The following is a 27,968-nucleotide window of genomic DNA, read 5'->3' as shown; positions in this document are numbered from 1 at the left end:
TTGGGACCCATTAACTTTTCCTATTTATGACATACTCAATGCTCGTGCCAAATTTTAAGTTTCTATGACGTCGGGAAGTGAGAAAATTAGATTACGAACATAAAATTTGGATGCTAATTCTTTTGCGCTTAGAATTGAATAATCGAGTTGAGACCCATTAGCTTTTCCCATTTATGACGTAATCAATGCCCGTGCCAAATTTCATGTTTCTACGACATCGGCAAGTTGGAGAATTAGTGGCGAGTCAGTGAGTGAGTGAGGGCTTTCGCTTATATATATATATATATATATATATATATATATAACTCCAATGTCGGGGATCTCCTCTGCATACAGTGATATACATATGTGTTAATGCAAAAATTAATATTTGCTATACAATGTGCTTTTTGAGGTCCAAATTCTTAGTTAGAGGTAAACTGAGCTCAGGAGATTAATTCTCACCACAACAATACTTAGCGTGATTAAAGTAATCTGTTTATTGATTGACAGACAACAGCTTTTATAGAGGCACATGCTTTGCTTACAATAATTAAAATCTATTATAATTCATTTATTACCATTGGTCGATGAGACAAACAATATGAATATGCACGGTAAGGGATTTAACACCTAAATTGCTGAAGGAAAAACAGCACAGACAGTAGAATCCTACATGATTAACTTCTCCGAACACAAAAGTACTTTAATTATAAACAATAAGTTCTTTAGAGAGAGACAGGAGGACAGGGCGCAATGACCCGAGACATTCAATCTATGCTCTTGGAAAGTTCTAATCGTCGTGGTCCCTTCTTATTCTTCAATACATTTTAGCAAATCTTGTTAAAGGAGAAGTACAAATCATTGACACAGACTATATCAAACAAAATGGAAGGAGCATACTAGAAGATATACAAGGGAAGATAATCATATTTATTTCACTAACATGTGCATAATTTCCATAGTCTCACTGCTCTTACAGTAAAGAACCCCCTTCTATGTTGGTGATGAAACCTTCTTTCCTCTAGATGTATAGGACGCTCCCTTGTTACAGTCACAGTCCTGGGTACAAATAGATAATGGGAGAGATCTCAGTATTGTCCCCATATATAGTTTTACATAGTTATTAGGTCGCCGCTTATCTAAACCAAATATCCCCAATTTTGATTACCCTTTTGGGCATTGTAGTCGGCCTATTACATTTATTGCTTTAGTTGTTCGCTCAAGCTCTGATATGTCCTCGAGTACCGGTGCCCAAAATTGTACACAATATTCCATGTGTGGTCTGACCAGTGACTAGTAAGCAGGAAGAACAATGTTCTCATCATACGCCCCTAGACCTCTTCTGATGCATTCCATGATCCTATTTGCCTTGGCAGCAGCTGCCTGACACTGGTTTCCCTAGTTAAGCTTACAGTTAACTAAAATCCCCAAGTCATTTTGCATGTCAGTTTCCCATTTAGTGTGTAATGGTGACATGTATTTCCTCTGCCCATTGTTAAAGCTCATTTGCCACTTTTCTGCCCCAACTTATCCAGATCCTCTTGCAACTGCATTGTGTCCTCTCTTGTGTTAGTTACTTCTACCAGGTCATTACTAAATATATTAAAAAGAATAGGCCAAATACTGCCCCCCATAGTGGCTGCACGGTTTGCCTCCATTGGACGTATGCCACTGGAAAGTGGGGAAATCCACAGCAAAAATTGCCGAGCTGCAAATACTAAACTCTGCACTACAAGTGAGTTTTCTACCGCATGTGGATGAGATTCGTAAAATTATAAACTCTGAATCCTTTTTGTTCCTTGACTCTTTACTTTAGCTTCCAGATGCAACACACCTACTATTGTGTCTCCTGTAACTGAAACATGAAGTTCTGAGAAGTAATTAAGTTCTTCCATAGCAAACTGTCCTCCTTCTCCTCTTTGCAGAAAGCAGTCTCTGCCATGAACGGAGATCTCATTTCCACTCCAGTCGTGAATCTGATTTATAGCTACACCACAAGAATCTGAGCTGTAATTAAATTAAGTCTGAAGCCTCTTTCTGCTTTCTCTTCATATATTCGCTGCATTTTTTTTATGTCGCCGCCACATATTCAGTATTTTTTAATTCTGCCTTAAATGTAATAACTTTTAATCCCCTACAATCTTCTTTCATTTTTATGGACTCTAATTACTGGATGTAAAATGCCGTATTTAAAGCGATGTCACGAAAATAAAATAAATGAAATTATTAGCTTTTGGCCCCGTTATGTTATGCAGGCCTCGTTTAGGATAACTCCACACAAACCTCCTCAATTAACTCTGACATTTATAGTCTAGGATAAAAAATAGGTCACAAAACCGTTGTGAATTTGGTGGGTCTTCTAGTTGACATTCGGTCCTATGGGGGGGGGGGGGAGCTGCAGTGACTTTGAAACCATCGCAGAAGTCCGCATAATTTTGTTTCCCAGTTAGTAAACATACGGGTTGTGTTTCAATAATTTCACAACTTTTTCTGCACACTTTCCAACCCATCTTGCATGTTTTTATGCTAGAGCAGCATGATTTGTCATTCTTTTTTCACAGACGTCTTGAAAAACAAGTCTGTGTAACAGAGAGAGGCAGTCTGTTGTACAGCAGTTTATACTTTCTAAGTTGTGAATGAGAGAAGAACTTATGCCAGATGGACCAATTTGGTGATAGTGATCAGCGAGCATACTCGCTAAGGGCAATTGCTCGAGCGAGCATTGCCCTTAGTGAGTACCTGCCCGCTCGAGAGAAAAGGTTTGGCTGCCGGCGGCGGGCAGCGATCGGCCCCCGCTCCCTCCTGCTCACTGCTGCAACTCGATCCAACAATTGTCCTTAGCGAGTATGCTCGCTCATCTCTAGTGCTAGTGGATGAAATTACGCCCCTTAACCCTATTTCGTAAGTAGGGAGTTGGGGCTTAGAGCCCATTTACACCCAACGATTATCACTCAAAATGTGTTTAAACAATCAAATTTGCGTGACCATTAGAGATGAGCGAGCACGCTTGGATACAGCAGTTACTCGAGCGAGCATCTCTCTTCTCGAGTAAGTGTTTACTGGTCCGAGCGTGCTCGAGGGGGCTGCAGGGGGAAAGAGAGAGATCTCTCTCACTCCACCACCCTCCCGCTACCGGCCGCCACTCACCCCCGCCTCCTGCCACCCCCATCCCCGAGCACGCTTGGAGCAGTGAGCAGTTACTTGAGAAGAGCAATGCTCGCTTGAGTAACTACTGTATCTGAGCGTGCTCGCTCATCTCTAGTGACAATCGTTACGTGCAAATGCGAAGCCATCGTGCACTTTTCGTTCATTTGTCGCTTATCGACAATATTCAGCCTACATAAAAATGGTCGCTAGTTTGCTTGCTTTTCGCGTCATTTAAATGGCAATTGTTCAGTCTTGAAGGACTGAACAACTTGAAGGGAGGACTGTTTGTGTGGCTTGCATAAACACAAGGACTATTTGTTTACTCATGCCAATGGGTTTTCTTCACACTAATTAGAAAGCTGCCAGCAAGAATTTGCTCACATAAACACACGCCCACCTGAGCAAACACCATATACAGTGTTTACATTAGCTAATGAGGGAAGATGGTGAGGAGTTCAGACTATTATCGGCATGCTTTAAGCTGTGCATTTCTATGCAAAAAAAGTCGTTAATTTGTTCAGTCTTTTCTTTGTTCAAACGATAATTGTTGTGTGTAAATGGGGCTTTACTCATGAAAGGATTAGCATACGTATGTAAACTAGTGTGCATGTGTCACTCGGTGTCTTTGGGATTTTGTATAAAGGGATTACTAGAGTGGATGGGGATCAATAGAAAGGTAGAGGTTGTAGAGGGGGAAAAGAAGATGGAGTAAAAGAGGAATAGAAAGAAAAACTGGAGGACAGAGAGAAACAGAGAGAAGATGGAGGAAGAAAGGAATCAAAGATAAAGGAATGGAATGGGACATTATAGGAAGGGGGATAGAGAAATAGAAAGGGATGGGAGGATAAAGGGAGCAGTAGAGAGAGGCATTAAGGTAGACAGAAATGAAGGGTACAGAGAGAGAGACAGAAAAAGACAGTGGAATAAGTGAGCAAAAGAGAGAACTAGGGGGATCGGAAGAGAAGTCTTAGTTTTTTAGTGTGACTGTGAAATGTGTACACCGAAAGCTTTTTTTTTTTATATACACTCTGTGGAAGCCTTTGTGCATGAAAAGTGAATTCACAAATGTCTTACTAAAGGCCCATTTACACGCAACGAGTATTTCTCAGAATTCGCTCAAACAATGTCTTTTGAGCGATAATTGTTGTGTGTAATTGCTACCATCGTTTGCTTTTCATCTAAACAATGATTTTTAGGTGAGCATAAAATCTATTGTTCGGCTGGAGAGCTGATAGCAGGGACCGCATGCTGTGCTCTCCACGGAAGCGCTGATTACATTGTATTCAGCTTGCAGCCCCTTGGCAGAACAAAGGAGCTGTATGCAGAGAACAGACCACCTCCTGTTTTCTGCATACAGCTACTGTAGGCTCATTTACATGCAAATGAAGGTAATAAGCTGCTAATGGGCATTAGTGCCCATTAGCAGCTTATGCAAAACGATCGCTAAAACTGTCGATTTCCTTATCTTTTGAACAAGTTTTGAGCGATCATCTTTGCGTGTAAATGGGTCTTAAGTCCCTGCAGAAAAAAGGGTGCACTTTAAACATATATATTTTTTTTGCATTGAGCTTTCCTTCTTATGTATTTAGAAAGCCTGATACTTTGTTTGCAGGCTCTTCTACATTCAAGTTTCTAGCTCAGGGGTGTTTCCAGCACTGATCAGCAGGTCCTTGTCATGAACACTCATCTCCCCTTTCCTCTTTCAGAGGCTGCGTAGCATAGCCACACCTACTCAGTACTACACAACTATCTCTCTATCTCATCCTCTCTTATCCTTTGACCTTCACTGTTAAGAGCAGAAAAATCACCAGGAGTGAATTGTAGCCCTCTGTTATAGTAGTTTTTTTTTCTCTCCTCCAACATTTCCTACCACTGTCATACAGCCATCTGTAATAGCTCAGTGGAAAGGCAGTGAAGTCACATTAACAACACAGGAACAGGCTAGGGGGGAGCGGGTGTCAGTTTCCTCTGACTAACAGAATTTAAGTCTTCCAGTCTAAAGAGCTTTGGCAAACAATACAAGCACAGAAATCCAACAATCAGATATTTTTTAATGAAAAACAGTTACAAAAAGTCTTCATTTCCAAAAACACATTGATTAAAAGAGTGCAAAGTTGTACATAGTTTTTAAGTTTCACAGTATAACCCCAAGTCACTTAAACTTCAGGGATATCAATCTATCCAGTTAGGAAACAAAGTGGATTATCAATCAGTTTCATCTGCTTTGGTGCAAATAGAAGTGGCAATAGCAAGACATCCCCAAAAAGAAAATGGAAACAACTCTCTTCTTCTCCTTCCTGGCTGTTTCTTCTCTAGTTTTGCACTATGTTAGTGTCCCTGGCACTGCTGATGGCATAAGATGGCACCAGCAGCCCATTCAGGTTGCACAGATAGTCCTGCTCATGGAGGATAGTACATCCATATGTGCCATCACAAGAAGGTTTGCTGTGTCTCCCAGCAAAAGAGCATGGAGTGCATGCCAGGAGACAAACCGTTACACGCAGAGAGCTGGACAGGGCTGGAGAAGAACATCAAACCAGCATCAGTACTTGAGGAACTAGAGGAGAGCTGCCGAAGCCCTGCAAAATGACCTAGAATCATAGAATGGTAGAGTTGGAAGGGACCTCCAGGGTCATCTGCTCCAACCCCCTGCTCATTGCAGGATCACCAAATCATCCCAGACAGATATTTGTCCAGTCTTTGTTTGAACACTTCCATTGAAGGAGAACTCACCACCTCCTGTGGTAACCTGTTCCACTCATTGATCCCCCTCACTGTCAGAAAGTCTTTTCTAATATCTAAAATGTGTTTCCTCCCTTTCGCCTTCAGTGGGCTACTGTCCTGCATGTTTCTGATCAAACTATTAGAAACCGACCCCATAACGGTGGCATGAGGACCTGGCGTCCTGTAGTGGCATCTGTGCTCACGGCCCGCCACCGTGCAGCTCAGTCGGTATTTTCCAAGTAAATTAATTTGGAATCCCAGTCCTCAATTGGTTGATGACTTTGGTTTCCATTGACTATTTCAGTAAAGATTTTTAACTTAAATCTTTAATTCGAGGTCTGATGTGGGATTTAAGTGTTTTCTTAATTTTTTGGGCAGACTAGTTTGTTTTTTGTTTTTGTATATATTTTTTTATACATATTTTACTTTTTCATTTATTACTAAGGCCTCATGTCCACGGGGAAAATCAGGCCCGCTACGGATTCTACATGGAGAATCTGCAGCGGGTCCCTCCTGCCCCGAGGACATGAGCGCTGAAAATAGGAATTTAAAAGAATTTACTCATCCGGAGCAGGCGGGGAAGGTCTTCTCTTCCTCACGGCCGGATCTTCTTTTTCGGCCGGCGGATGAACTCGTCACGCCGGCGGCACGTCGCCGACGTGCTGCGCGCATGCGCCGGGCACATCCGCCGAGCCGAAGCAAGAAAGATTCGGCCGTGAGGAAGAGAAGACCTTCCCCGCCTGCTCCGGATGGGTAAATTCTTTTAAATTCCTATTTTAGGTCTCCCGCGGATCCGAACGGCTTCCATAGGCTTCAATAGAAGCCCGCGGGAGCCGTCCCCGCGGGAGACCCGCACGAAAATGAAGCATGGTCCAGATTTTCTCATGCTCCATTTTTTTTAAAATCACTTTTATTGACCATCCGCGGGTATTTATCTACCCGCGGGTGGTCAATGCATCCCTATGGGGTGCGGATCCGCGGGCAGGAGAAGAGTTAAAATCTGCTGCGGATTTTAATTCTTCTTTTGCCCGTGGACATGAGCCCTAAGGCTCTGGTCACTTTTTGCATTTCGCGGAAATTCGGACAAATACCGCTGACTCCCAATAGACTTCACTGACTTGGGGTGGGGTCTGTTGTTTTGATGGCAATATAGCGTTAAAAGCATGCACTGTGTTGAGCTGCCCGCAGAGGCTCCGAACCACTGATGGTGCAGTGATCTTTGAGAAAGTAGCTTGTTACTTAGTTTAAGAAGAAATATCCAGCAGCACTCAATTAGTTCTCCCACATAGTGGGGGGAGTAATAAATCACGATTCAATGCAAAGCCAAATGCAGGGGTCGTGGACCATCCGCCCAAATGTCAATCAAATATACACTACCGTTCAAAAGTTTGGGGTCACATTGAAATGTCCTTATTTTTGAAGGAAAAGCACTGTACTTTTCAATGAAGATAACTTTAAACTAGTCCTAACTTTAAACAAATGCACTCTATACATTGCTAATGTGGTAAATGACTATTCTAGCTGCAAATGTCTGGTTTTTTGTGCAAAATCTACAAAGGTGAATAGAGGCCCATTTCCAGCAACTATCACTCCAGTGTTCTAATGGTACAATGTGTTTGCTCATTGGCTCAGAAGGCTAATTGATGATTAGAAAACCCTTGTGCAATCATGTTCACCCATCTGAAAACAGTCTAGCTCGTTACAGAAGCTACAAAACTGACCTTCCTGTGAGCAGATTGAGTTTCTGGAGCATCACATTTGTGGGGTCAATTAAACGCTCAAAATGGCCAGAAAAAGAGAACTTTCATCTGAAACTCGACAGTCTATTCTTGTTCTTAGAAATGAAGGCTATTCCATGCGAGAAATTGCTAAGAAATTGAAGATTTCCTACAACGGTGTGTACTACTCCCTTCAGAGGACAGCACAAACAGGCTCTAACCAGAGTAGAAAAAGAAGTGGGAGGCCGCGTTGCACAACTAAGCAAGAAGATAAGCACATTAGAGTCTCTAGTTTGAGAAACAGATGCCTCACAGGTACCCAACTGGCATCTTCATTAAATAGTACCCGCAAAACACCAGTGTCAACATCTACAGTGAAGAGGCGGCTGCAGGATTTTGGGCTTCAGGGCAGAGTGGCAAAGAAAAAGCCATATCTGAGACTGGCCAATAAAAGAAAAAGATTAAGATGGGCAAAAGAACACAGACATTGGACAGAGGAAGACTGGAAAAAAGTGTTGTGGACGGATGAATCCAAGTTTGAGGTGTTTGGATCACAAAGAAGAACGTTTGTGAGACGCAGAACAAATGAAAAGATGCTGGAAGAATGCCTGACGCCATCTGTTAAGCATGGTGGAGGTAATGTGATGGTCTGGGGTTGCTTTGGTGCTGGTAAGGTGGGAGATTTGTACAGGGTAAAAGGGATTCTGAATAAGGAAGGCTATCACTCCATTTTGCAACGCCATGCCATACCCAGTGGACAGCGCTTGATTGGAACCAATTTCATCCTACAACAGGACAATGACCCTAAACACACCTCCAAATTGTGCAAGAACTATTTACAGCAGAAGCAGGCAGCTGGTATTCTATCGGTAATGGAGTGGCCAGCGCAGTCACCAGATCTGAACCCCATTGAGCTGTTGTGGGAGCAGCTTGACCGTATGGTACGCCAGAAGTGCCCATCCAACCAATCCAACTTGTGGGAGATGCTTCTAGAAGCGTGGGGTGCAATTTCACAAGCTTACCTCAACAAATTAACAGCTAGAATGTCAAAGGTGTGCAATGCTGTAATTGCTGCAAAAGGAGGATTCTTTGACGAAAGCAAAGTTTGATGTAAAAACAATGTTATTTCAAATACAAATCATTATTTCTAACCTTGTCAATGTCTTGACTCTATTTTCTATTCATTTCACAACGCATGGTGGGGAATAAGGGGGACTTTTCATGGAAAACACAAAATTGTTTGGGTGACCCCAAACTTTTGAACGGTAGTGTATATTGTATGGAGCATGGCAGCATAAATGGTGCAGACGGCTGTCTAAGAGAAAAAAGCCTTTATTGTTCCATAGATAGACGTATAAGCAACGTTTTGACCTTTTCTGGTCTTTATCAAGCCACTATCAATAGAAGCAGAGCAGTAGATCCATGCTCCGGATCTTGTCTAAGACACTATATTCATTGGCCAGTGCTGTTCGTGTGAACAGTGCTCATTTTAAGAGAATCTGTTGTGTCCTCAAGTCAGCGAGATGGTGGCTCTATTGCAACTTTCTATACTCTCCCATGCTTCCACTTTACAGTCTCATTAGTTTCAGCTATCTCTGCTTTGAATTTGTCAAGTGGGCAGTCTCCATCGCTCACTATTAGTCAAATCTGATGTCATCTATTTATAGTGACAGACCACCCACCCACTTGACAGATTCAGTATAGGGGAACTGATTGGGCGGGAGAAGGAAGAAAAGAAAAGCTGCAATAGAGCTAGCGAAGCCGTAGCTGCAAAGCTGGCTATACGGACTCGATCACATAACAAGTCATTTTTAATGTAGGAACAACTTACAATCTGACTTGTACCTTTTTCAATACAGACATTGAACCTCAGAATATAAATCGTGTTTCTACACACGGATGACATGTAGGCCCAATGTCCACGGGCAAATTTGAATTGCGGAATCAAATCCACATAGGAAGACATGGGCGTCCGCATATGAATTAAAGCATGCAGGTTTGTTTTGTGGACCGTCTGGTCCAGAAAACAATTCCCAGCATGCTCCATTTTGCTGCGGTTCCCGCACGGACGGCTTCCATTAAAGTCAATGGAAGCCACCCAATCTACGGCCCTTGCGGAAGAGCCGTGGATTCTGCGGGAAAGCAGGGAATTAAAAAAAATCTCTACCCCGCATGTGCAGTGGCGTGCCAGCCGGCACTTCTGGACACATCCGCAGTGAAGACCCGGACAGGTAACTACTGTCCTCGGCTGCAGGCGGGGTTGGATTCCACTGCAGACTACCGCATGCAGAATCGAACCCACCCAAGGGCATGAAGCCGTAGAGATCTTAAAAGCAGTTAGGCATTGTAAGACAAATGACATTAGAAATCTGCATCACTTTTCATCATACGGTTTTGTCTTTTAGCAATGTATCAGCTCTCTGAGTTACATCAAAACTTTACTTTTGTTTCAGAGAACCCGAGGACAGAAAAGGAAGAGAAGCTACCTGCTTGAAGAAGAAAAGCCAGAGGTCAGGGTCATGCAAGTTTATATAAGGGACAAGTAGAAATCTCCTGTCGCCTGCATGGCTTGTATTGTATTTCTCATGTATCGTTGTTACTGTGTCAGGAGCGGATGCCAAGGGAGAGGAGGAGAAGACAACCAATGGTGTTGCATAAAAAGCTAAAATCCGAGGACCTAAGAACTGAATGTGCATCGTGTAAAGGCATTGGAGACAATGAAAACCTCGTCAGGTACCTCAATTTTGGTCTACTGTAGCTCATGAATCAGAACACAAGGTTCCATTATTATGTGGTTAATAGAGATGAGCGAGCATACTTGCTAAGGGCAATTACTCGAGTGAGCATTGTCCTTAGCGAGTACCTGCCCGCTAGGAAGAAAAGATTCTTGTGCCGGCGGAGCAGCGGGGGGGAACGGAGGGGAGATCTCTCTTTCCCACTCTCCCCCCTGCTCACTCCCACAACTCACCGCTCACCAGCGCCGGCACCCGAATCTTTTCTTCTGAGCGGGCAGGTACTTGCTAAGGATAATACTCGCTCGAGTAATTGCCCTTAGCGAGTATGCTCGCTCATCTCTAGTGGTCAAATACACTATATAGATAGAAGTGAACAATTGGCCAATGGAAATTCCATTCTAAAACCACGGGTGGTAATGTAGGTTTGCAGCCCCCACCCTTCTGGACATACTTTTCAGAAGATTTGGGAGCAGATCTATGGAAATGTGTGCCCATTCTGTCTAAAGAGCATTTGTGAGCTCAGACACTGAGGTTATAGAGAGATGGTCCGGGTCACAATCTGCGCTCCACTTTATCCCAGAGGTGTTGGATGGGATTGAGGTCACACAAGTTCCTCCACATCATACTCATGAGGTCTTTATGAAGCGTGACGTATACACAGGGCTCGGTCCTGCTTGATCACAAGGTTGGCTGTGACAATTGTATAGAATGTCTTTGTATGCTGTAGTATTAACCATTTTGTGACGGCCAATACTCCTTTTTACTGACCTCACTAATGGGCATTTAACCTGCACGTACATCTTTTTAAGGTGGTGGCTTAGCTGACCCCAGAACTAACGCTATATTTTTTTTTTTCCGTTCACCTCCTAAAAAACGCAATAGAAAGCAATCCAAAAGTCACATGGACCTCAAAGTGGTACCAATAAAAACTGCAACTCTTCCAACAAAAAAACAAGCCCTCATGTAGTTCCGTTGCCGGAAAAATGTAACTGTTATAGGTCTTAGAATGTGGCGATGCAGATTCTATTGTTTTTCTTTAAATATGTGTTTTGATTGTGCAAAAGTAGTAAAACAAAATGAGAAAATCCATATAAATTTGGTATTGCAGTAATCATGCTGATCCAGATAAGAAAGTTATCGTGTTATTTTTACTGAATGGTGAACGCCGTAAGAACAAAACCCAAAAACAATGGTGATATTTCTGAGATATTTTTCTACCCCCACCCACCGCCCAACAGAAAGTTTTATAAAAGTGGTACAATACATTATATGTAACCTCCATCCTCCCCCCCTCCCCCCCCCAAAAAAAACAAAACAAGCCCACACAGAGTTATGTCAACAGCTTATGACTCTTGCAATGCAACAATGACAATCGCTTGGTCCTTAAAGCAAAAGGCTCGTCACTAGGGTGGCCGGAGGAGATCTCCGTCATGCTCGCCACCATGCACCTAACAACTATGGCCCCCATCTAACAGCACAGGAACGATGGTCATTCTGTATAAAAGTACCCATAGACTTTTATCACCTATCCACCTATGGATAGGTGATAAAAGTCTGATCGGTGGTGGTCTCGCCTTGCACATCCCCACCAATCTTGAGAACAGAGGTTCAGTGATCTTCCCTCTTTGCCATGGCGGGGCTGCCTCTCCCTCTGAATAGGTTATCAATAGATGATCAGCACGGATCTGCCACTCAGGTTGCCTAACGGTCAGCAGATTCCTGACACCGCTGTCAGTACAGACAGCGTAGGTAGCAGATTCCACCCATTTGTGCTTGCATCTCACATTGAATTCAAGTAGGAACTGCACCTGCATGTTTTGGGTCTTTTCCTTCTTTTTCCATCCTTCTTGTAAATATAAAGCTTCTTGTAACTGTACTGAGGGGGTAGACTATTCCTCCTTCTCCCCTCTCATAGCATGAGTCTGGCAGGGAAGCTGCTGCATCATACCCCTTCTTCACTCTGCTCTGTCTCTAATACTACTAAAACCCCACTTCTTTGTGACTAAATGCAGAGTGCCTGTAAGTAGGTAAAGAGGAACTTACCCCTCTAACCTGCTGAGATGTTACTCACAGTTGTATGTACTACTGAATTATGCAACAAACTGACAGGTAGACTTGTATTATGAAAAGTTAATAAGATTAATCCCGATCGTCTTGAGTTGTACATGAATTTCCATTTCTTTTCATTAACTCTTGCTTTCTTCATTGTCCTCTAACCCTCCCGGGCCTTATTGACCGGGGTCACTTAGTCAATACTGGTAAAACCATGGGGAATGCGTGCTTTATGTTGGTGTCATCCATAACTGCTCTCACATATATCAGTTGTAATGATGAGATGTGCATAAGGTTGTTATTAGAGAACAACGCTTCTCCCCTGCAAAACACATGTGGACAAATGCTGATTGAGAGTGACAGCAGGACTTGTTATAGAAATGCAGTGACTCCAGGACTTGTCATAGTTATGGAACTCACAAAGTCCAGGTGCCGGCCACAATCATATTGCCTTCTGCATTTTGCAAGGGACAAATGCTCATGTAATGGCAGCTTTACTATGTAAATGAGGGGTCGGTCTTCCATAATTGGAAGCCATGTGTCACACATTTGCTCCCCATAACATGCAATTTTTAAGTTTGTGGGATTTAGCACCACAAGTCTCCGGCTCAAAGAAGACTAACATTGGGGAAAAGTTTTTATTTTCACATTTCATTGCAGACAATTAGTTATTTCCTGTCTATGGGCTGTATATATGTATTTCACATAGAGGCCAGTATTGTAATGATTATATACTTGGACATAGGGGGCAGTATTATAGTAGTTATATCCTTGTACATAGGGGGGCAGTATTATAGTAATATTCTTGTACATAGGGGGCAGTATTATAGTAGTTATATTCTTGTACATAGGGGGCAGTATTATAGTAGTTATATCCTTGTACATAGGGGGGCAGTATTATAGTAGTTATATCCTTGTACATAGGGGGGCAGTATTATAGTAGTTATATTCTTGTACATAGGGGGCAGTATTATAGTAGTTATATTCTTGTACATAGGGAGCAGTATTATAGTAGTTATATTCTTGTACATAGGGTACAGTATTATAGTAGTTATATTCTTGTACATAGGAGCAGTATTATAGTAGTTATATTCTTGTACATAGGAGCAGTATTATAGTAATTATATTATTATACATAGGGGGCAGTATTATAGTAGTTATATTCTTGTACATAGGAGCAGTATTATAGTAATTATATTATTATACATAGGGGGCAGTATTATAGTAGTTATATTCTTGTACATAGGGGGCAGTATTATAGTAGTTATATTCTTGTACATAGGAGGCAGTATTATAGTAGTTATATTCTTGTACATATGGGGCTGTATTATAGTAGTTATATTCTTGTACATGGGGGCAGTATTATAGTAGTTATATTCTTGTACATAGGGTGCAGTATTATAGTAGTTATATTCTTGTACATAGGAGCAGTATTATAGTAGTTATATTCTTGTACATAGGAGCAGTATTATAGTAATTATATTATTATACATAGGGGGCAGTATTATAGTAGTTATATTCTTGTACATAGGAGCAGTATTATAGTAATTATATTATTATACATAGGGGGCAGTATTATAGTAGTTATATTCTTGTACATAGGGGGCAGTATTATAGTAGTTATATTCTTTTACATAGGGGGCAGTATTATAGTAGTTATATTCTTGTACATAGGGGGCAGTATTATAGTAGTTATATTCTTGTACATAGGGGGCAGTAATATAGTAGTTATATTCTTGTACATAGGGGGCAGTATTATAGTAGTTATATCCTTGTACATAGGGGGGCAGTATTATAGTAGTTATATTCTTGTACATAGGGGGCAGTAATATAGTAGTTATATTCTTGTACATAGGGGGCAGTATTATAGTAGTTATATTCTTGTACATAGGGGGCAGTATTATAATAGTTATATTCTTGTACGTAGGGGGCAGTATTATAATAGTTATATTCTTGTACGTAGGGTGCAGTATTATAATAGTTATATTCTTGTACGTAGGAGGCAGTATTATAGTAGTTATATTCTTGTACATAGGAGGCAGTATTATAGTAGTTATATTTTTGTACATAGGAGGCAGTACTATAGTAGTTATATTCTTGTACATAGGGGGCAGTACTATAGTAGTTATATTCTTGTACATAGGAGGCAGTACTATAGTAGTTATATTCTTGTACATAGGGGGCACTATTATAGTAGTTATATTCTTGTACATTGGGGCAGTATTATAGTAGTTATATTCTTGTACATTGGGGCAGTATTATAGTAGTTATATTCTTGTACATTGGGGCAGTATTATAGTAGTTATATTCTTGTACATAGGGGGCAGTATTATAGTAGTTATATTCTTGTACATAGGAGCAGTATTATAGTAATTATATTATTATACATAGGGGGCAGTATTATAGTAGTTATATTCTTGTACATAGGAGGCAGTATTATAGTAGTTATATTCTTGTACATATGGGGCTGTATTATAGTAGTTATATTCTTGTACATGGGGGCAGTATTATAGTAGTTATATTCTTGTGCATAGGGGGCAGTATTATAGTAGTTATATTCTTGTACATGGGGGCTGTATTATAGTAGTTATATTCTTGTGCATAGGGGGCAGTATTATAGTAGTTATATTCTTGTACATAGGGGCAGTAATATAGTAGTTATATTCTTGTACATAGGGGGCAGTATTATAGTAGTTATATTGTACATAGGGGGCAGTATTATAATAGTTATATTCTTGTACGTAGGGTGCAGTATTATAATAGTTATATTCTTGTACGAAGGGTGCAGTATTATAATAGTTACATTCTTGTGCGTAGGAGGCAGTATTATAGTAGTTATATTCTTGTACATAGGAGGCAGTATTATAGTAGTTATATTCTTGTACATAGGAGGCAGTATTATAGTAGTTATATTCTTGTACATAGGAGGCAGTACTATAGTAGTTATATTCTTGTACATAGGGGGCACTATTATAGTAGTTATATTCTTGTACATTGGGGCAGTATTATAGTAGTTATATTCTTGTACATAGGAGGCAGTATTATAGTAGTTATATTCTTGTACATAGGGGCAGTATTATAGTAGTTATATTCTTGTACATAGGGGCAGTATTATAGTAGTTATATTCTTGTACGTAGGGGGCATTATTATAGTAGTTATATTCTTGTACATAGGGGACAGTATTATAGTAGTTATATTCTTGTACGTAGGAGCAGTATTATAGTAGTTATATTCTTGTACATAGGGGTAGTATTATAGTAGTTATATTCTTTTTTTTCTCCACTGTAATACCGGCGTATAAGGTGAAAGTTGGGGGGTCGTCTTATACGCCCCGTCGCCTTATACACCGGTATATACGGTAGTTATATTCTTTGAGCCCCCTTAGGACAATTTCTGCATGCATTTTGCTAACGCCGCCCACTACAGTTTACTTATTTGTGGAAGTCCTAGGAAAAAGAGCTCTTGCACCTATCCAAAATTTATAGTTCACTCTGGAATAAGCTATAAATGGCTATTATGTATTTTTTTACTGCAGGTTGTATTCTATTAAGTATTACAGATTTAGCTACAAGTACAACAGTTTATTAGTTAATGATAATTTTCCTAAAATGTAAATATGTTAGGTTTAAAACACAAAAAGCTATCAGCATTTCACTGATAAAGCAATCAGTTAGTGCTGCAGAGCTGTCCTTCTGTAATTGGAAGCAGGAAGTTTCTACCTTACTTGAAATTGCATTGGTACTGTCTGCCTTCTGTGAGTAATTGTATTAGTACCCACTAATATTACACCCACTAAGACCCCATTTACACTGAAAGATGATTGCTCAAAAATCGCTCAAACGACCATTTAAAAAACAGTTTTGAGCAATCCTCTTTGCATAGTCTGTAGTAGCTAATTAGCTGATAAAGAGCTACGCAGGTGGAGTGGGACACCACCGCTGTCGCTCAGCGAACAATACAGCTGTTTTGCATAAGCATACAGCTGCATTGCTCTCAGTGCTTACAGCTTGCATCCTGCTGTGAACTACCAGGGGAACACGAGCTAAAAGAAGCCTATCAGCGTTGCTGACTAATAACAGCCTGCACCGCTGATAAGAGTTCATCGCACAATTCTAGAAAACTAGAATTGAGTGAGGAACGAATCGTGCATGAAAACTGCATGATGTCCGTGCATTTAGACGCAACGGTTATCACTCAAAACATGGCTTTGAGCGAGAGTCATTGTGCCTAAATGGGCCTTTACTTTTGCACTGAAGTAAGGACACCTAAATCTAGAGGGAAAATAGCAATCCTAACGCTTCCTTTTACGGTTTTTGTTTATATCAGTGGTGCAGGATGACCAGGACTGGAAGTGAACCACTGTAAAAAATATTGCACTACTTGCAGGTTTTAAGTAAAAAATGTATATAGTTTTAACATTGCACGCCAGAGGACAGCTACGTGGCAAACCTCCAACAAATAACTAGAAGTCCAGCTTAAAATATGGCCGTTGTTTGCTTTAACTGCTCATATACTTTGCATCAATCTTTTACGGCTCTGATTTTTTTCGCATCAAACACATTTCCTAAACCGAACGCACTAAACAAAAGCGCGCTCACTGCCGTCTGACTTTTCCCAAGCCTCATAAACACAGTAGTTATTCTGAATCATAGAATTGCTTTCGCCCAGATAGCCGGTGAAATTACCGCTCTGTGGTTTCCTCAAAATGCCGTAATCCGTCAGCTGCCACATTAAGTCCAGGGAGAGAAGCCGTCTGTAGGGCTCCTTGAGCCGTAATGTAGAGAGATGCGCCTTTAACCACAGGAAGGGATGTGCTGGAAGAAGCCATCTTTTTTTTTCTTTATCTCCCCCACAGTCATTCTGCAGTTAATACCTCATAATGACAAAGGGAGAACAGAATGTTTGTTTTTCATTTTTTAAAAGTGTACAAAAATTTCTAACATTTTGCATTGACATAAACATTCAGACCCTTTTATACGACACTTGAAATTTTGTTCTGTTGCCTCCTATTTCTCTTGATCATCTTTAAGATGTTTCTACACCTTGCTTGGCATCACCTGTGGCAAATTCAGTTGATTGAACATAATTTTAAAGGACACCCCCCTGTCTATATAAGATCTCACCGCTCACAATACATATCAGAGCCAAAACCAAGCCATGAGGAGGAAAGAACTGCCTGTAGAGCTCAGAGACAGGATTGTCTGGAGGCACAGATCTGGAGAAGCCTACAAGAAATTTCCGCTGCCCTGAAAGCTCCCAAGAGCCCAGTGGCCTCCATAATTCTTACATGGAAGAAGTTTGGAACAACCAGGACTCTTCCTAGAGCTGCCGACCCACCAAACTAAGTAATCGGGGGAGAAGGGTCTTGGTAATAGAGATGACCAAAAACCCAATCGTTAATCGGAGCTCCAAAGATCCTCTGTGCAGATGGGAGAATCCAGAAGGTCAATCATCACTGCAGCCTCCACCAATATGGGCTTTGTGGTAGAGCAACCAGAAAGATGCCTCTCCTCAGTAAAAGACACATGAAGGCTCTCCTAGAGTTTGCCAAAAAGCACCTAAAAGATCTCAGACTGTGAGAAACAAGATTCTCTGGTCCGATGAAACCAAGACTGAACTTTGTGGCCTCAATTCTAAGTGTTATGCCTGGAGGAAACCGGGCACTACTCATCACCTGCCCAATACCATCTTTACAGTGAAGTATGGTAGCGACAGCATCATGCTGTGAAGGTGTTTTTCAGCACCTGGGATCAGGGAGACTGGTCAGGGTTGATGGAAAGCTGAATGGAGCAAAGTACAGAGATATTCTTAATGAAAACCTGATCCAGAGAGCAAGAGATCTCAGACTGGGCAGAAGGTTCACCTTCCAACAAGACAATGACCCTACGCACACAGCCAGGAGAACACAGGAGGGTCTTGGGGACAACTGTGAATGTCCATGAGTGGCCTGGCCAGAGCCCTGATGTGAACCTAATTAAACATCTCTGGAGATCTGAAAATGTCCGTCTACAGACAAGAATTAGAAGGGAAGAATGGCAGAAAATCCCCAAACCCAGGTGTGCAAACTTTGTGGCATCATACCCAAGAATACTGGAAGCTGTAACCCCTGCTAAAGGTGCTTCAACTAAGTACTGAGTGCAGAATGTGGATACTTATGTTATTGCAACATGTTAGTTTTTCATTAAAAAAAAAATGAAATAAAGATTTCTATCATTATGGGGTATCTCAGACGAGTGTGATTTTAATTGGTAAAAATTGGACCATTTTGCATGCTAATTTTTGCTATTTTCATTTGATTTTCACCCACTTTTTTTCATGCTATTGCACATTTTTCCTTGTACTGCACTTCCTGTTTTTTTTTTTTTTTTTTTTTATGCAATCCCCATACTTACCCATGTGAAAAACGCATCAAACTCGCACAAAAATCATGTGCAATTGCAATTCATTTTTTTTAATACTCCCATAGAAAATCATATGCGTTTTTTTGAAGAAGAATCGCACAAAAATAGGACATGCAGCTATTTTTCTAACTCGTGTGAATTAAACCAGACAAATGAATGAGTTATTTTTCCGTTCTGTCCATTTCAGAGTCGGACAGAACTCAAACTGAAAAATCACCCGAGCGTAAGCGCATAAACGCTCGCTCCTGCGCAATGTATTTGTGTATTGAAGGAGTGTTTTTTTGTGCCTGTGCCTGCGCAAATGCTGAACGTATGTAGGCAGGCACGGCTTGTTTACACAGGGGGGTATTCGCCTCTGCCCTAATTCAAATCCTAATTAGCCTCTGGAGGTGCCAGTGTTCTGGGGTATGCGCAGTGTTTTGTGCATACCCGCACGTACATTTGCACACTTTCATAGACTCCTAAGTAGACCTTTTGGTGCGCAAATGCTCAGTATTTTGCTGAGTTTTTTTTTCACGTGAGAAAATAAACGTGAGAATGAACCCACCAATGGGTTCTAATCGCTGCGGATTGCGCTCATGAAGATTATCAGTGGTTGCCCATGTGTGGCCATCCTTAGGCACAATTTTCCCATGCAAGTTTTCTCTGGTTCTGAGATGGCTAGAACTCGCATGAGAAAATAACCCATTTATTGGAATGAGTTCATTCAGAAGAGTGACGTGTTTCTCAGATCGATAGTCTGAGTTAGAAAAATCACTGTATGTCTTAGCTTGTTGCGGTTCTTCTTCAAGAATCGCACATTTTTTCTATGGGAGCGTTAAAATATCTGTGCGATTTGTATGCAATTTTTATGGCATCATATAATGATAGAGTTGGAAGGGACCTCCAGGGTCATCGGGTCCAACCCCCTGCTCAGTGCAGGATTTATTAAATCATCCCAGACAGATGTCTGTTCAGCCTTGGTTTGAACACTTCCATTAAAGGAGAACTCACCACCTCCCATGGTAACCTGTTCCACTAATTGATCACCCTCACCGTCAGAGTTTTTTCTAATATCTAATTTTTGTCTCCTCCCTTTCAGTTTCATCCCATTGCTTCTAGTCTTTCCTTGTGCAAATGAGAATAGGGCTGATCCCTCTGCACTGTGACAGCCCTTCAGATATTTGTAGACCGCTATTAAGTCTCCTCTCAGCCTTCTTTTTCCAAGCTAAACATTCCCAAATCCTTTAACCGTTCCTCATAGGACATGATTTTCAGACTGCTCACCATCTACACAGTATTCCAGATGAGGTCTGACTAAGGAAGAGTAGAGGGGGATAATTACCTCACGTGATCTAGACTCAGTTTCTCTTAATACATCCCAGAATTGTGTTTGCCTTTTTGGCTGCTGCATCACATTGTTGACTCATGTTCAGTCTATGATTAGTATACCCAGATGTAGGACTTTGTATTTCTCCTTGTTAAATACCATTCCGTTAGTCACCAGCCACATTTCAAGCTTTTCTAGATCTTTTTGAATACTCGCTCTCTCTCTTCCCTAGTGTTAGCTATCCCTCCCAGCTTTGGTTCGTCTGCAAATTTGATCAGTTTCCCATCAATTTCCTACTCAAGATCATTTATAAAAATGTTGAACAACACTAAGCCTAGACAGAGCCTTGTGGTACCCCACTTAATACATTCTTCCACTTGGATGTGCAGCCATTTATGACCACTCTTTGAGTACAATCATTCAGCCAGTTGTTAATCCACCAAACAGTTGCCTTGTCAATACCATATTTGGTCATTTTTTTTCAATAAGTATGGTATGAGACTTTGACAAATGCTTTACTAAAGTCAAGATCTGCTATATCCACCTCATTTCTCTGATCAATCCAGTCAATGATTTTGTCATTGAAGGAAATTAGATTAATCTGGCATGACTTGTTTGTTACAAACCCATGCTGGCTCTGGTTACTTACTCCATTTTTATCCTAGTACTTGCACACATGCTGTTTAATAATTTGTTCAAAGATCTTTCCCGGTATAGAAGTCAGGCTCACATGCCTATAGTATCCTGGATCCACTTTCTTTCCTTTCTTGAAGATAGGGACAACATTTGCCCTTTTCCAGGCTTCTGAGACTTCTGTTCTCCAGAAACTTTCAAAGATTATGGCAAGCGACTCAGCAATTACCTCCGCTGCTTCCTTTCATAACCTAGGATGTAATTAATCTGGATCTTAAGACTTGAAATCATTTAAGTTATCTAAGTGTTCCCCCACCATCTTTCAGCTTATAGATATCCTGCGTTCTTTTATTCCCCCAGTAGCACAGGGAAGATCAGTTGATGTTCCATCTACTTTCTGAGAGAAAACAGATACAAAATAGGAATTTAAAAGTTTGGCCTTCTCAACATCATTCTTAATCAATTCACCATTTTCATCTTGTAAGCATCCAATAGCATCTTTTCTTTTGCTTTTGACATACCACCAAAATCCTTTTTTATTGCTTTTGACCTCGTATGCAAGCCTCCATTCATTATTAGCTTTAGCTTTTCTGACACTTGCCCTACAGTTTCTGCAGGCTACATTATTTTCTTCTTTAGATATTCTCCCCCTCTTTCCGGTTGATAGACATTGACTTAAATGGAAGCCATCCGTGCCGGAATCGCAGGAAAACGAAGCTGCGATTTTTCAATCGGTTTCCGCTTGTGTGCATGAAGTATCATTTTTCCATAGCAGGCTATGGAGGGTTATTGCTGCGGTACCTGTAGGCGGATGCCAACCCCAGATTCCGCAGCAAAAAATCCATTGTGTGCATAAGGCCAAAGTGAGATGGAGTAGAAGACTGAAACAGCCAGGTGAGCGTGTCTCTTAAAAGAGTTTTCCTGCCACTCAATCAAAAACAATGCTTAGAATGCTTTAAATGGTAAAAGTAGTAGTGCTCACCTTACCAATTTCCGGACACTCTCGATATAACGCTACCAGGGTTTCCCAGCTGGTCTCCCTACTTAACTAATTTCAATTTTTTTCCGTTCAGTTGTGCCCAACTCTTGGGCATTCTGTAGGCCAGTCCTCTCCATACTTCTCTATGGCTGCTTACAGTTGCCCAATGTCCATTCCCGTGTCCTCCTTGGAGTTCAGTCAACTTGTCTTTTGTCTTCCCTGTTTTTTGGGTTTTTTTGCCAATGACTATTCCAAGTAGCATCTCTTTTTCCTTCGAATTTGTCCTCATTCGCATCCAAAGTAAGTCAATCTCTGTTCTGTATCATGATCTTGCCTTCCAAAGCCCTACTTACTAGATGCTATTAACATGGATATGTGACTGCTGCAGCAGTCACATGTCACTGCCAACTAGGACCATGACGACCAGTGATTGGCTGCAGCAGTCACATGTCACTGCCAACTAGGACCATGACGACCAGTGATTGGCTCCAGCAGTCACATGTCACTGCCAACTAGGACCATGACGACCAATGATTAGCTGCAGCAGTCACATGCCTCTGCCAACTAGGACCATGACGACCAGTGATTGATTGCAACAGTCACATGTCCATGTCAACAGGGACCAAGAAGTACAAAAATCAGCAAAGTACTGCAGGAAACGTCAAAACAGGAGTGCTGGGGGATCAGAAAGTGGTGTATTACTATTTTTATTATTATAAAACATTCTGTGTATTTTTGGAAAAAAATTCAAGTGTACGAACAACCCCTCTAATAAGGACTGTGAACCAGTGGTGGTTCCATCCGTTGGATCTCGTGAAAGTTTGTAATGCTCACAATTCCTTATAGAGGGAATAATCTAGACTTTTGTGTGAACTTTACTGCTCATGACGGATGTAACGTTAGTACTATTCGCCATGTCTATTTCCAGTGGTATCTGAATAGTGATTTAGGCATAGTGGTGCTGTCACCTCCATTGGGATAGCCATGTGGGGCGAAGGCAATAAGCGAGAAAGTTGTATTGTAAGATTAGGATTGCACGTCTTGGCGACAGCAGAGACTGCGCAGTGGAATGTAAGGTGTGACTGGGGAAAGAATAAGAAAATGACTTCACATAAAGTAGATTGGAAAGCATTTCTTTTTAGGTTTTAATTTATGTTGTTCCTCGGCAGTAATTGCATACTAGGGAGAAATCTAAATCAGTGAAGCATTCTTTCTAATTAAAATTTACAGAGAGCGCAGTCATGAGATATATGGCATGCCGCTTGTCATTTGTTGAGGCGTATTACCAGGAAGAGAGCAATGTACTGGTAGAGCTCAGCCCCCCGAAAGGTCACTGACTGCCTGTCGCTAAAGGATAAATTGTTATGAGGAGTGAATACATAAAACCCGGCTTGCATTAATATCTATACAGGAAGATGCACCTAAAGGAATGCAGTTTTTGAAAATTTTTGGAGGAGATTTCAGTAGCCGTTATTTCGTCCATCGTAGTCCTTGATATAGCTAATCCTCTCTGTGTTTGGGAAGTCTGAAGGCTTTTAAGATTTGGCTTCTATAAGAGTATTGAGCTAATTAAAATCATATATTTTAGCAAATACTATATGCGATATTAACGTGCAGAGTAACGACAGAAAGGGTCGAATATCCCCTCCGAGAATTACAGTAGGCAAACGTTTGCAGGAGTTTCATTTGTGTGTTTAATAGATATGCAGATGAGATGTAACGCAGTGTGATTTCCATTCGGGGCTACATGGATTCTATCAGCTTATAGGCCCGTGTGTGCAGGATTCAGTGAGACACTGCGATACTTCAGCAATATACTGTATCTACTAAAATACAGTAAAAATTTTTGATTCTTTTCAATCTCTTCTTTATTTTTAATTATAATCTCGATTTTTTTTATTTTTTTTTCGTGCCTTTTTTAAAGTTTTTATTGCTAAACAAGCTAATATATAATTATCAGAATTGAATGGCACAATTTTGATCATTCCTACTTAAGAAAGAATCACTGTATATATGATTTCCCTTGGAAAAGAATAGGATATGAACCTCAGTTCATATACACATGAAAGGAGGAGTTCCACGCCCCGCAGTCATCCCAGAACCCATGTTCTGTGCAGACATCCATCACAGACTCCACATACTGTCCTCTTCCACTCGCATCACAGTGCCCCCCACCCCCCATTTACTCCCCTACTCTGGAATCACAGCCCCACTATTTTGGCATCTTGCACACCCTGCTACCCACTAGCATTATATTAGCCACACCCACAGGGCGAAGGTCTAATCTTGATTTCATGATTCAGGCAAAAGTTAGAATTGTGCCTTAGTAAGATGGAGATTTAGTCAAATTCGTTTGATTAACTGCCGAGCCTAGAATACATCCCCTATGTAAAAAGAATTTAATTGCTACAATGCTGCTTTTTATGTGCAAGAATAGAACTACTGTAATACTGCCCCTATCCACAAGAATATAACTGTTATAATACTGCCCCTTATGTACAAGAGTATAACTACTATAATACTGCCCCCTATGTACAAGAATATAACTACTATAATACTGCCCCCATGTACAAGAATACAACTACTATAATACTGCCCCTATGTACAACAATATAACTACTATAATACTGCCCCTTCTGTACAAGAATATAACTGCTATAATACTGCCTCCTAATTACAAGAATACAACTACTATAATACTGCCCCCTATGTACAGAAATATAACTACTATAATACTGCCCCCTATGTACAAGAATATACCTACTATAATACTGCCCCCTATGTACAAGAATATAGCTACTATAATACAGCCCTCTATGTACAAGAATATAACTACTATAATACAGCCCTCTATGTACAGAAATATAACTACTATAATACTGCCCCCTATGTACAAGAATATACCTACTATAATACTGCCCCCTATGTACAAGAATATAGCTACTATAATACAGCCCTCTATGTACAGAAATATAACTACTATAATACTGCCTTTATGTACACGAATATAACTACTATAATACTGCCCCCTATGTACAAGAATATAACTACTATAATACAGCCCTCTATGTACAAGAATATAACTACTATAATACTGCCCCCTATGTACAAGAATATAACTACTATAATACTGCCCCTATGTACAAGAATATAACTACTATAATACAGCCCCCTATGTACAAGAATATAACTACTATAATACTGCCCCCTATGTACAAGAATATAACTACTATAATACTGCCCCCTATGTACAAGAATATAACTACTATAATACAGCCCCCTATGTACAAGAATATAACTACTATAATACTGCCCCCTATGTACAAGAATATAACTACTATAATACTGCCCCCTATGTACAAGAATATAACTACTATAATACTGCCCCCTATGTACAAGAATATAACTACTATAATACTGCCCCTTATGTACAAGAATATAACTACTATAATACTGCCCCCTATGTACAAGAATATAACTACTATAATACTGCCCCCTATGTACAAGAATATAACTACTATAATACAGCCCCCTATGTACAAGAATATAACTACTATAATACTGCCCCCTATGTACAGAAATATAACTACTATAATACTGCCTTTATGTACACGAATATAACTACTATAATACAGCCCTCTATGTACAAGAATATAACTACTATAATACAGCCCCCTATGTACAAGAATATAACTACTATAATACAGCCCCCTATGTACAAGAATATAACTACTATAATACAGCCCTCTATGTACAAGAATATAACTACTATAATACTGCCCCTTCTGTACAAGAATATAACTACTATAATACTGCCCCCTATGTACAAGAATATAACTACTATAATACAGCCCCCTATGTACAAGAATATAACTACTATAATACAGCCCTCTATGTACAAGAATATAACTACTATAATACTACCCCCTATGTACAAGACTATAATTACTATAATACTGCCCCCTATGTACAAGAATATAACTACTATAATACCGCCCTCTATGCACAAGATTATAATACTATAATACTGCCCCTGTGTACAAGAATATAACTACTATAATACTGCCCCTTTGTACAAGAATATAACTACTATAATACTGTCACCTATGTACAAGAATATAAATATTATAATACTGCCTCCTATGTACAAAAATATAACTACTATAATACTGCCTCCTATGTACAAAAATGTAACTACTATAATACTGCTCTTATGTACAAGAATATAACTACTATAATACTGCCCACTATGTACAAGAATATAACTACTATGATACTGCTCCTATGTACAAGAATATAACTACTATAATACTGCCTCCTATGTACAAGAATATAACTGCTATAATACTGCCTCCTATGTACAAGAATATAACTGCTATAATACTGCCTCCTATGTACAAGAATATAACTACTATAATACTGCTCCTATGTACAAGAATATAACTACTATAATACTGCTCCTATGTACAAGAATATAACTACTAGAGATGAACGAGCGTACTTGGATAAGCGGTACTTGCTCGAGTAATTGGCTTTTTATCCGAGTACCGCTGTGCTCGGGGCTAAAGATTCGGGTGCCGGCACGGAGCGGGGAGCTGCAGGGGAGAGCGGGGAGGAACGGAGGTAAGATCTTTCTCTCCTTCTCTCCCACCCGCTCTCCCCTGCTCCCCGCTGCAACTCACCTGTCAGCCGCAGCGGCACCCGAATCTTTAGCCCCGAGCACAGCGATACTCGGATAAAGCAAATTACTCGAGCGAGTACCGCTTATCTGAGTACGCTCGCTCATCTCTAACAACTACTATAATACTGCCCCTATGTACAAGAATATAACTACTATAATACTGCCCCTTATGTACAAGAATATAACTACTATAATACTGCTCCTATGTACAAGTATATAACTGCTATAATACTGCTCCCTATGTACAAGTATATAACTACTATAATACTGCCCTCTATGTACAAGAATATAACTACTATAATACTGCCCACTATGTACAAGAATATGACTACTATAATACTGCCTCCTATGTACAAGAATATAACTACTATAATACTGCTCTCTATGTACAAGAATATAACTACTATAATACTGCTCCTGTGTACAAGTATATAACTGCTATAATACTGCTCCCTATGTACAAGAATATAACTACTATAATACTGCTCCTGTGTACAAGTATATAACTGCTATAATACTGCCCCCCTATGTACAAGAATATAACTACTATAATACTGCCTCCTATGTACAAGAATATAACTACTATAATACTGTCCCCTATGTACAAGAATATAACTACTATAATACTGCATCCTATGTACAAGAATATAACTACTATAATACTGCCCTTATGTACAAGAATATAACTACTATAATACTGCCCCCTATGTACAAGAATATAACTACTATAATACTGCCCCCTATGTACAAGAATATAACTACTATAATACCGCCCCCTATGTACAAGAATATAACTACTATATACTGTCCCCTATGTACAAGTATATAACTACTATAATACTGCCCCCTATGTACAAGAATATAACTACTATATACTGCCCCCTATGTACAAGTATATAACTACTATAATACTGTCAGCTGTAATGGGATGACATCCCTAGTTTTTGTCCATCAAGGCACACGCTCCCTCTTTCCTGTCAACGTTCAAGTGGCTTTCCTTTTAGACACAATCAAAAAGTCTAATTGCAGCAGTCACCATGGCTGTTCCTTTCAGATACAGGGCGGCGTATAAAAAAAATTCAATATTATGTCATAGATGAAGGAGAAATCTTGTTTTGCTTTGGTTCTTATTTGCATAGAAACAGCATGCGCTCATTCGGAACACACGGAAACAGCTTGTAATAATTCTCGCTGTGAAATAGAGATAAGTGAGGCAACAGGAATCTAAAAACACCAGTGGCAATGCAAGTTCTGTGCGTGAAGGGAACAATGCACCAACCAGAGGCAGCCAATTTGCATTTCCTAATGCTGTTCTTGTGCGCTTATCAATGCGCCTTTTTCATAGAATATTGTAAACCAATTTACATAGACTGTTAGGTTTTTGTATACAGTTACTATGTTTGTTACAACAGACCCCCCCCCCCCCCCCTACATCTGCAAAGAACTAAGAATCAAGCGAGCGTTTCAGCTCTAATGCCTTTTGTTTTTGAAAGTTATTTTAAGAAGTCGACAGTAATTATCCTACCAAAGACGTAATCATAGCAGGTGTTTTTTCATGACTGAACTGGAAGAATCCGCCGTTCTCGGGATTATAACCAGTGTCGGG

At 40.3% G+C, this 27,968-nt stretch overlaps 1 protein-coding gene across 5 annotated transcripts in view; it reads left to right on the top strand.

Moving 5' to 3' along the window:
- Positions 1–27,968, top strand: part of PHF14 (PHD finger protein 14) — a 250,852-nt gene that overhangs the window by 93,812 nt on the left and 129,072 nt on the right. For all 5 annotated transcript variants that reach the window (XR_010787298.1, XM_066584616.1, XM_066584614.1 and 2 more), the window contains 2 exons: positions 10,025–10,081; positions 10,180–10,304. Coding sequence is in view for 4 of the 5 variants with exons in the window: in XM_066584616.1 (XP_066440713.1) it covers positions 10,025–10,081; positions 10,180–10,304 (182 nt within the window). In the remaining variant the exon portion in view is untranslated. The remainder of the gene's footprint in view (positions 1–10,024; positions 10,082–10,179; positions 10,305–27,968) is intronic.

The sequence above is a fragment of the Eleutherodactylus coqui genome, chromosome 12, assembly GCF_035609145.1.
Source record: "Eleutherodactylus coqui strain aEleCoq1 chromosome 12, aEleCoq1.hap1, whole genome shotgun sequence".
NCBI classification, from domain to species: Eukaryota; Metazoa; Chordata; class Amphibia; order Anura; family Eleutherodactylidae; genus Eleutherodactylus; species Eleutherodactylus coqui.
Note: the sequence above shows the minus strand (reverse complement) of the source record. Positions and strands in the feature narration are given on the sequence as shown.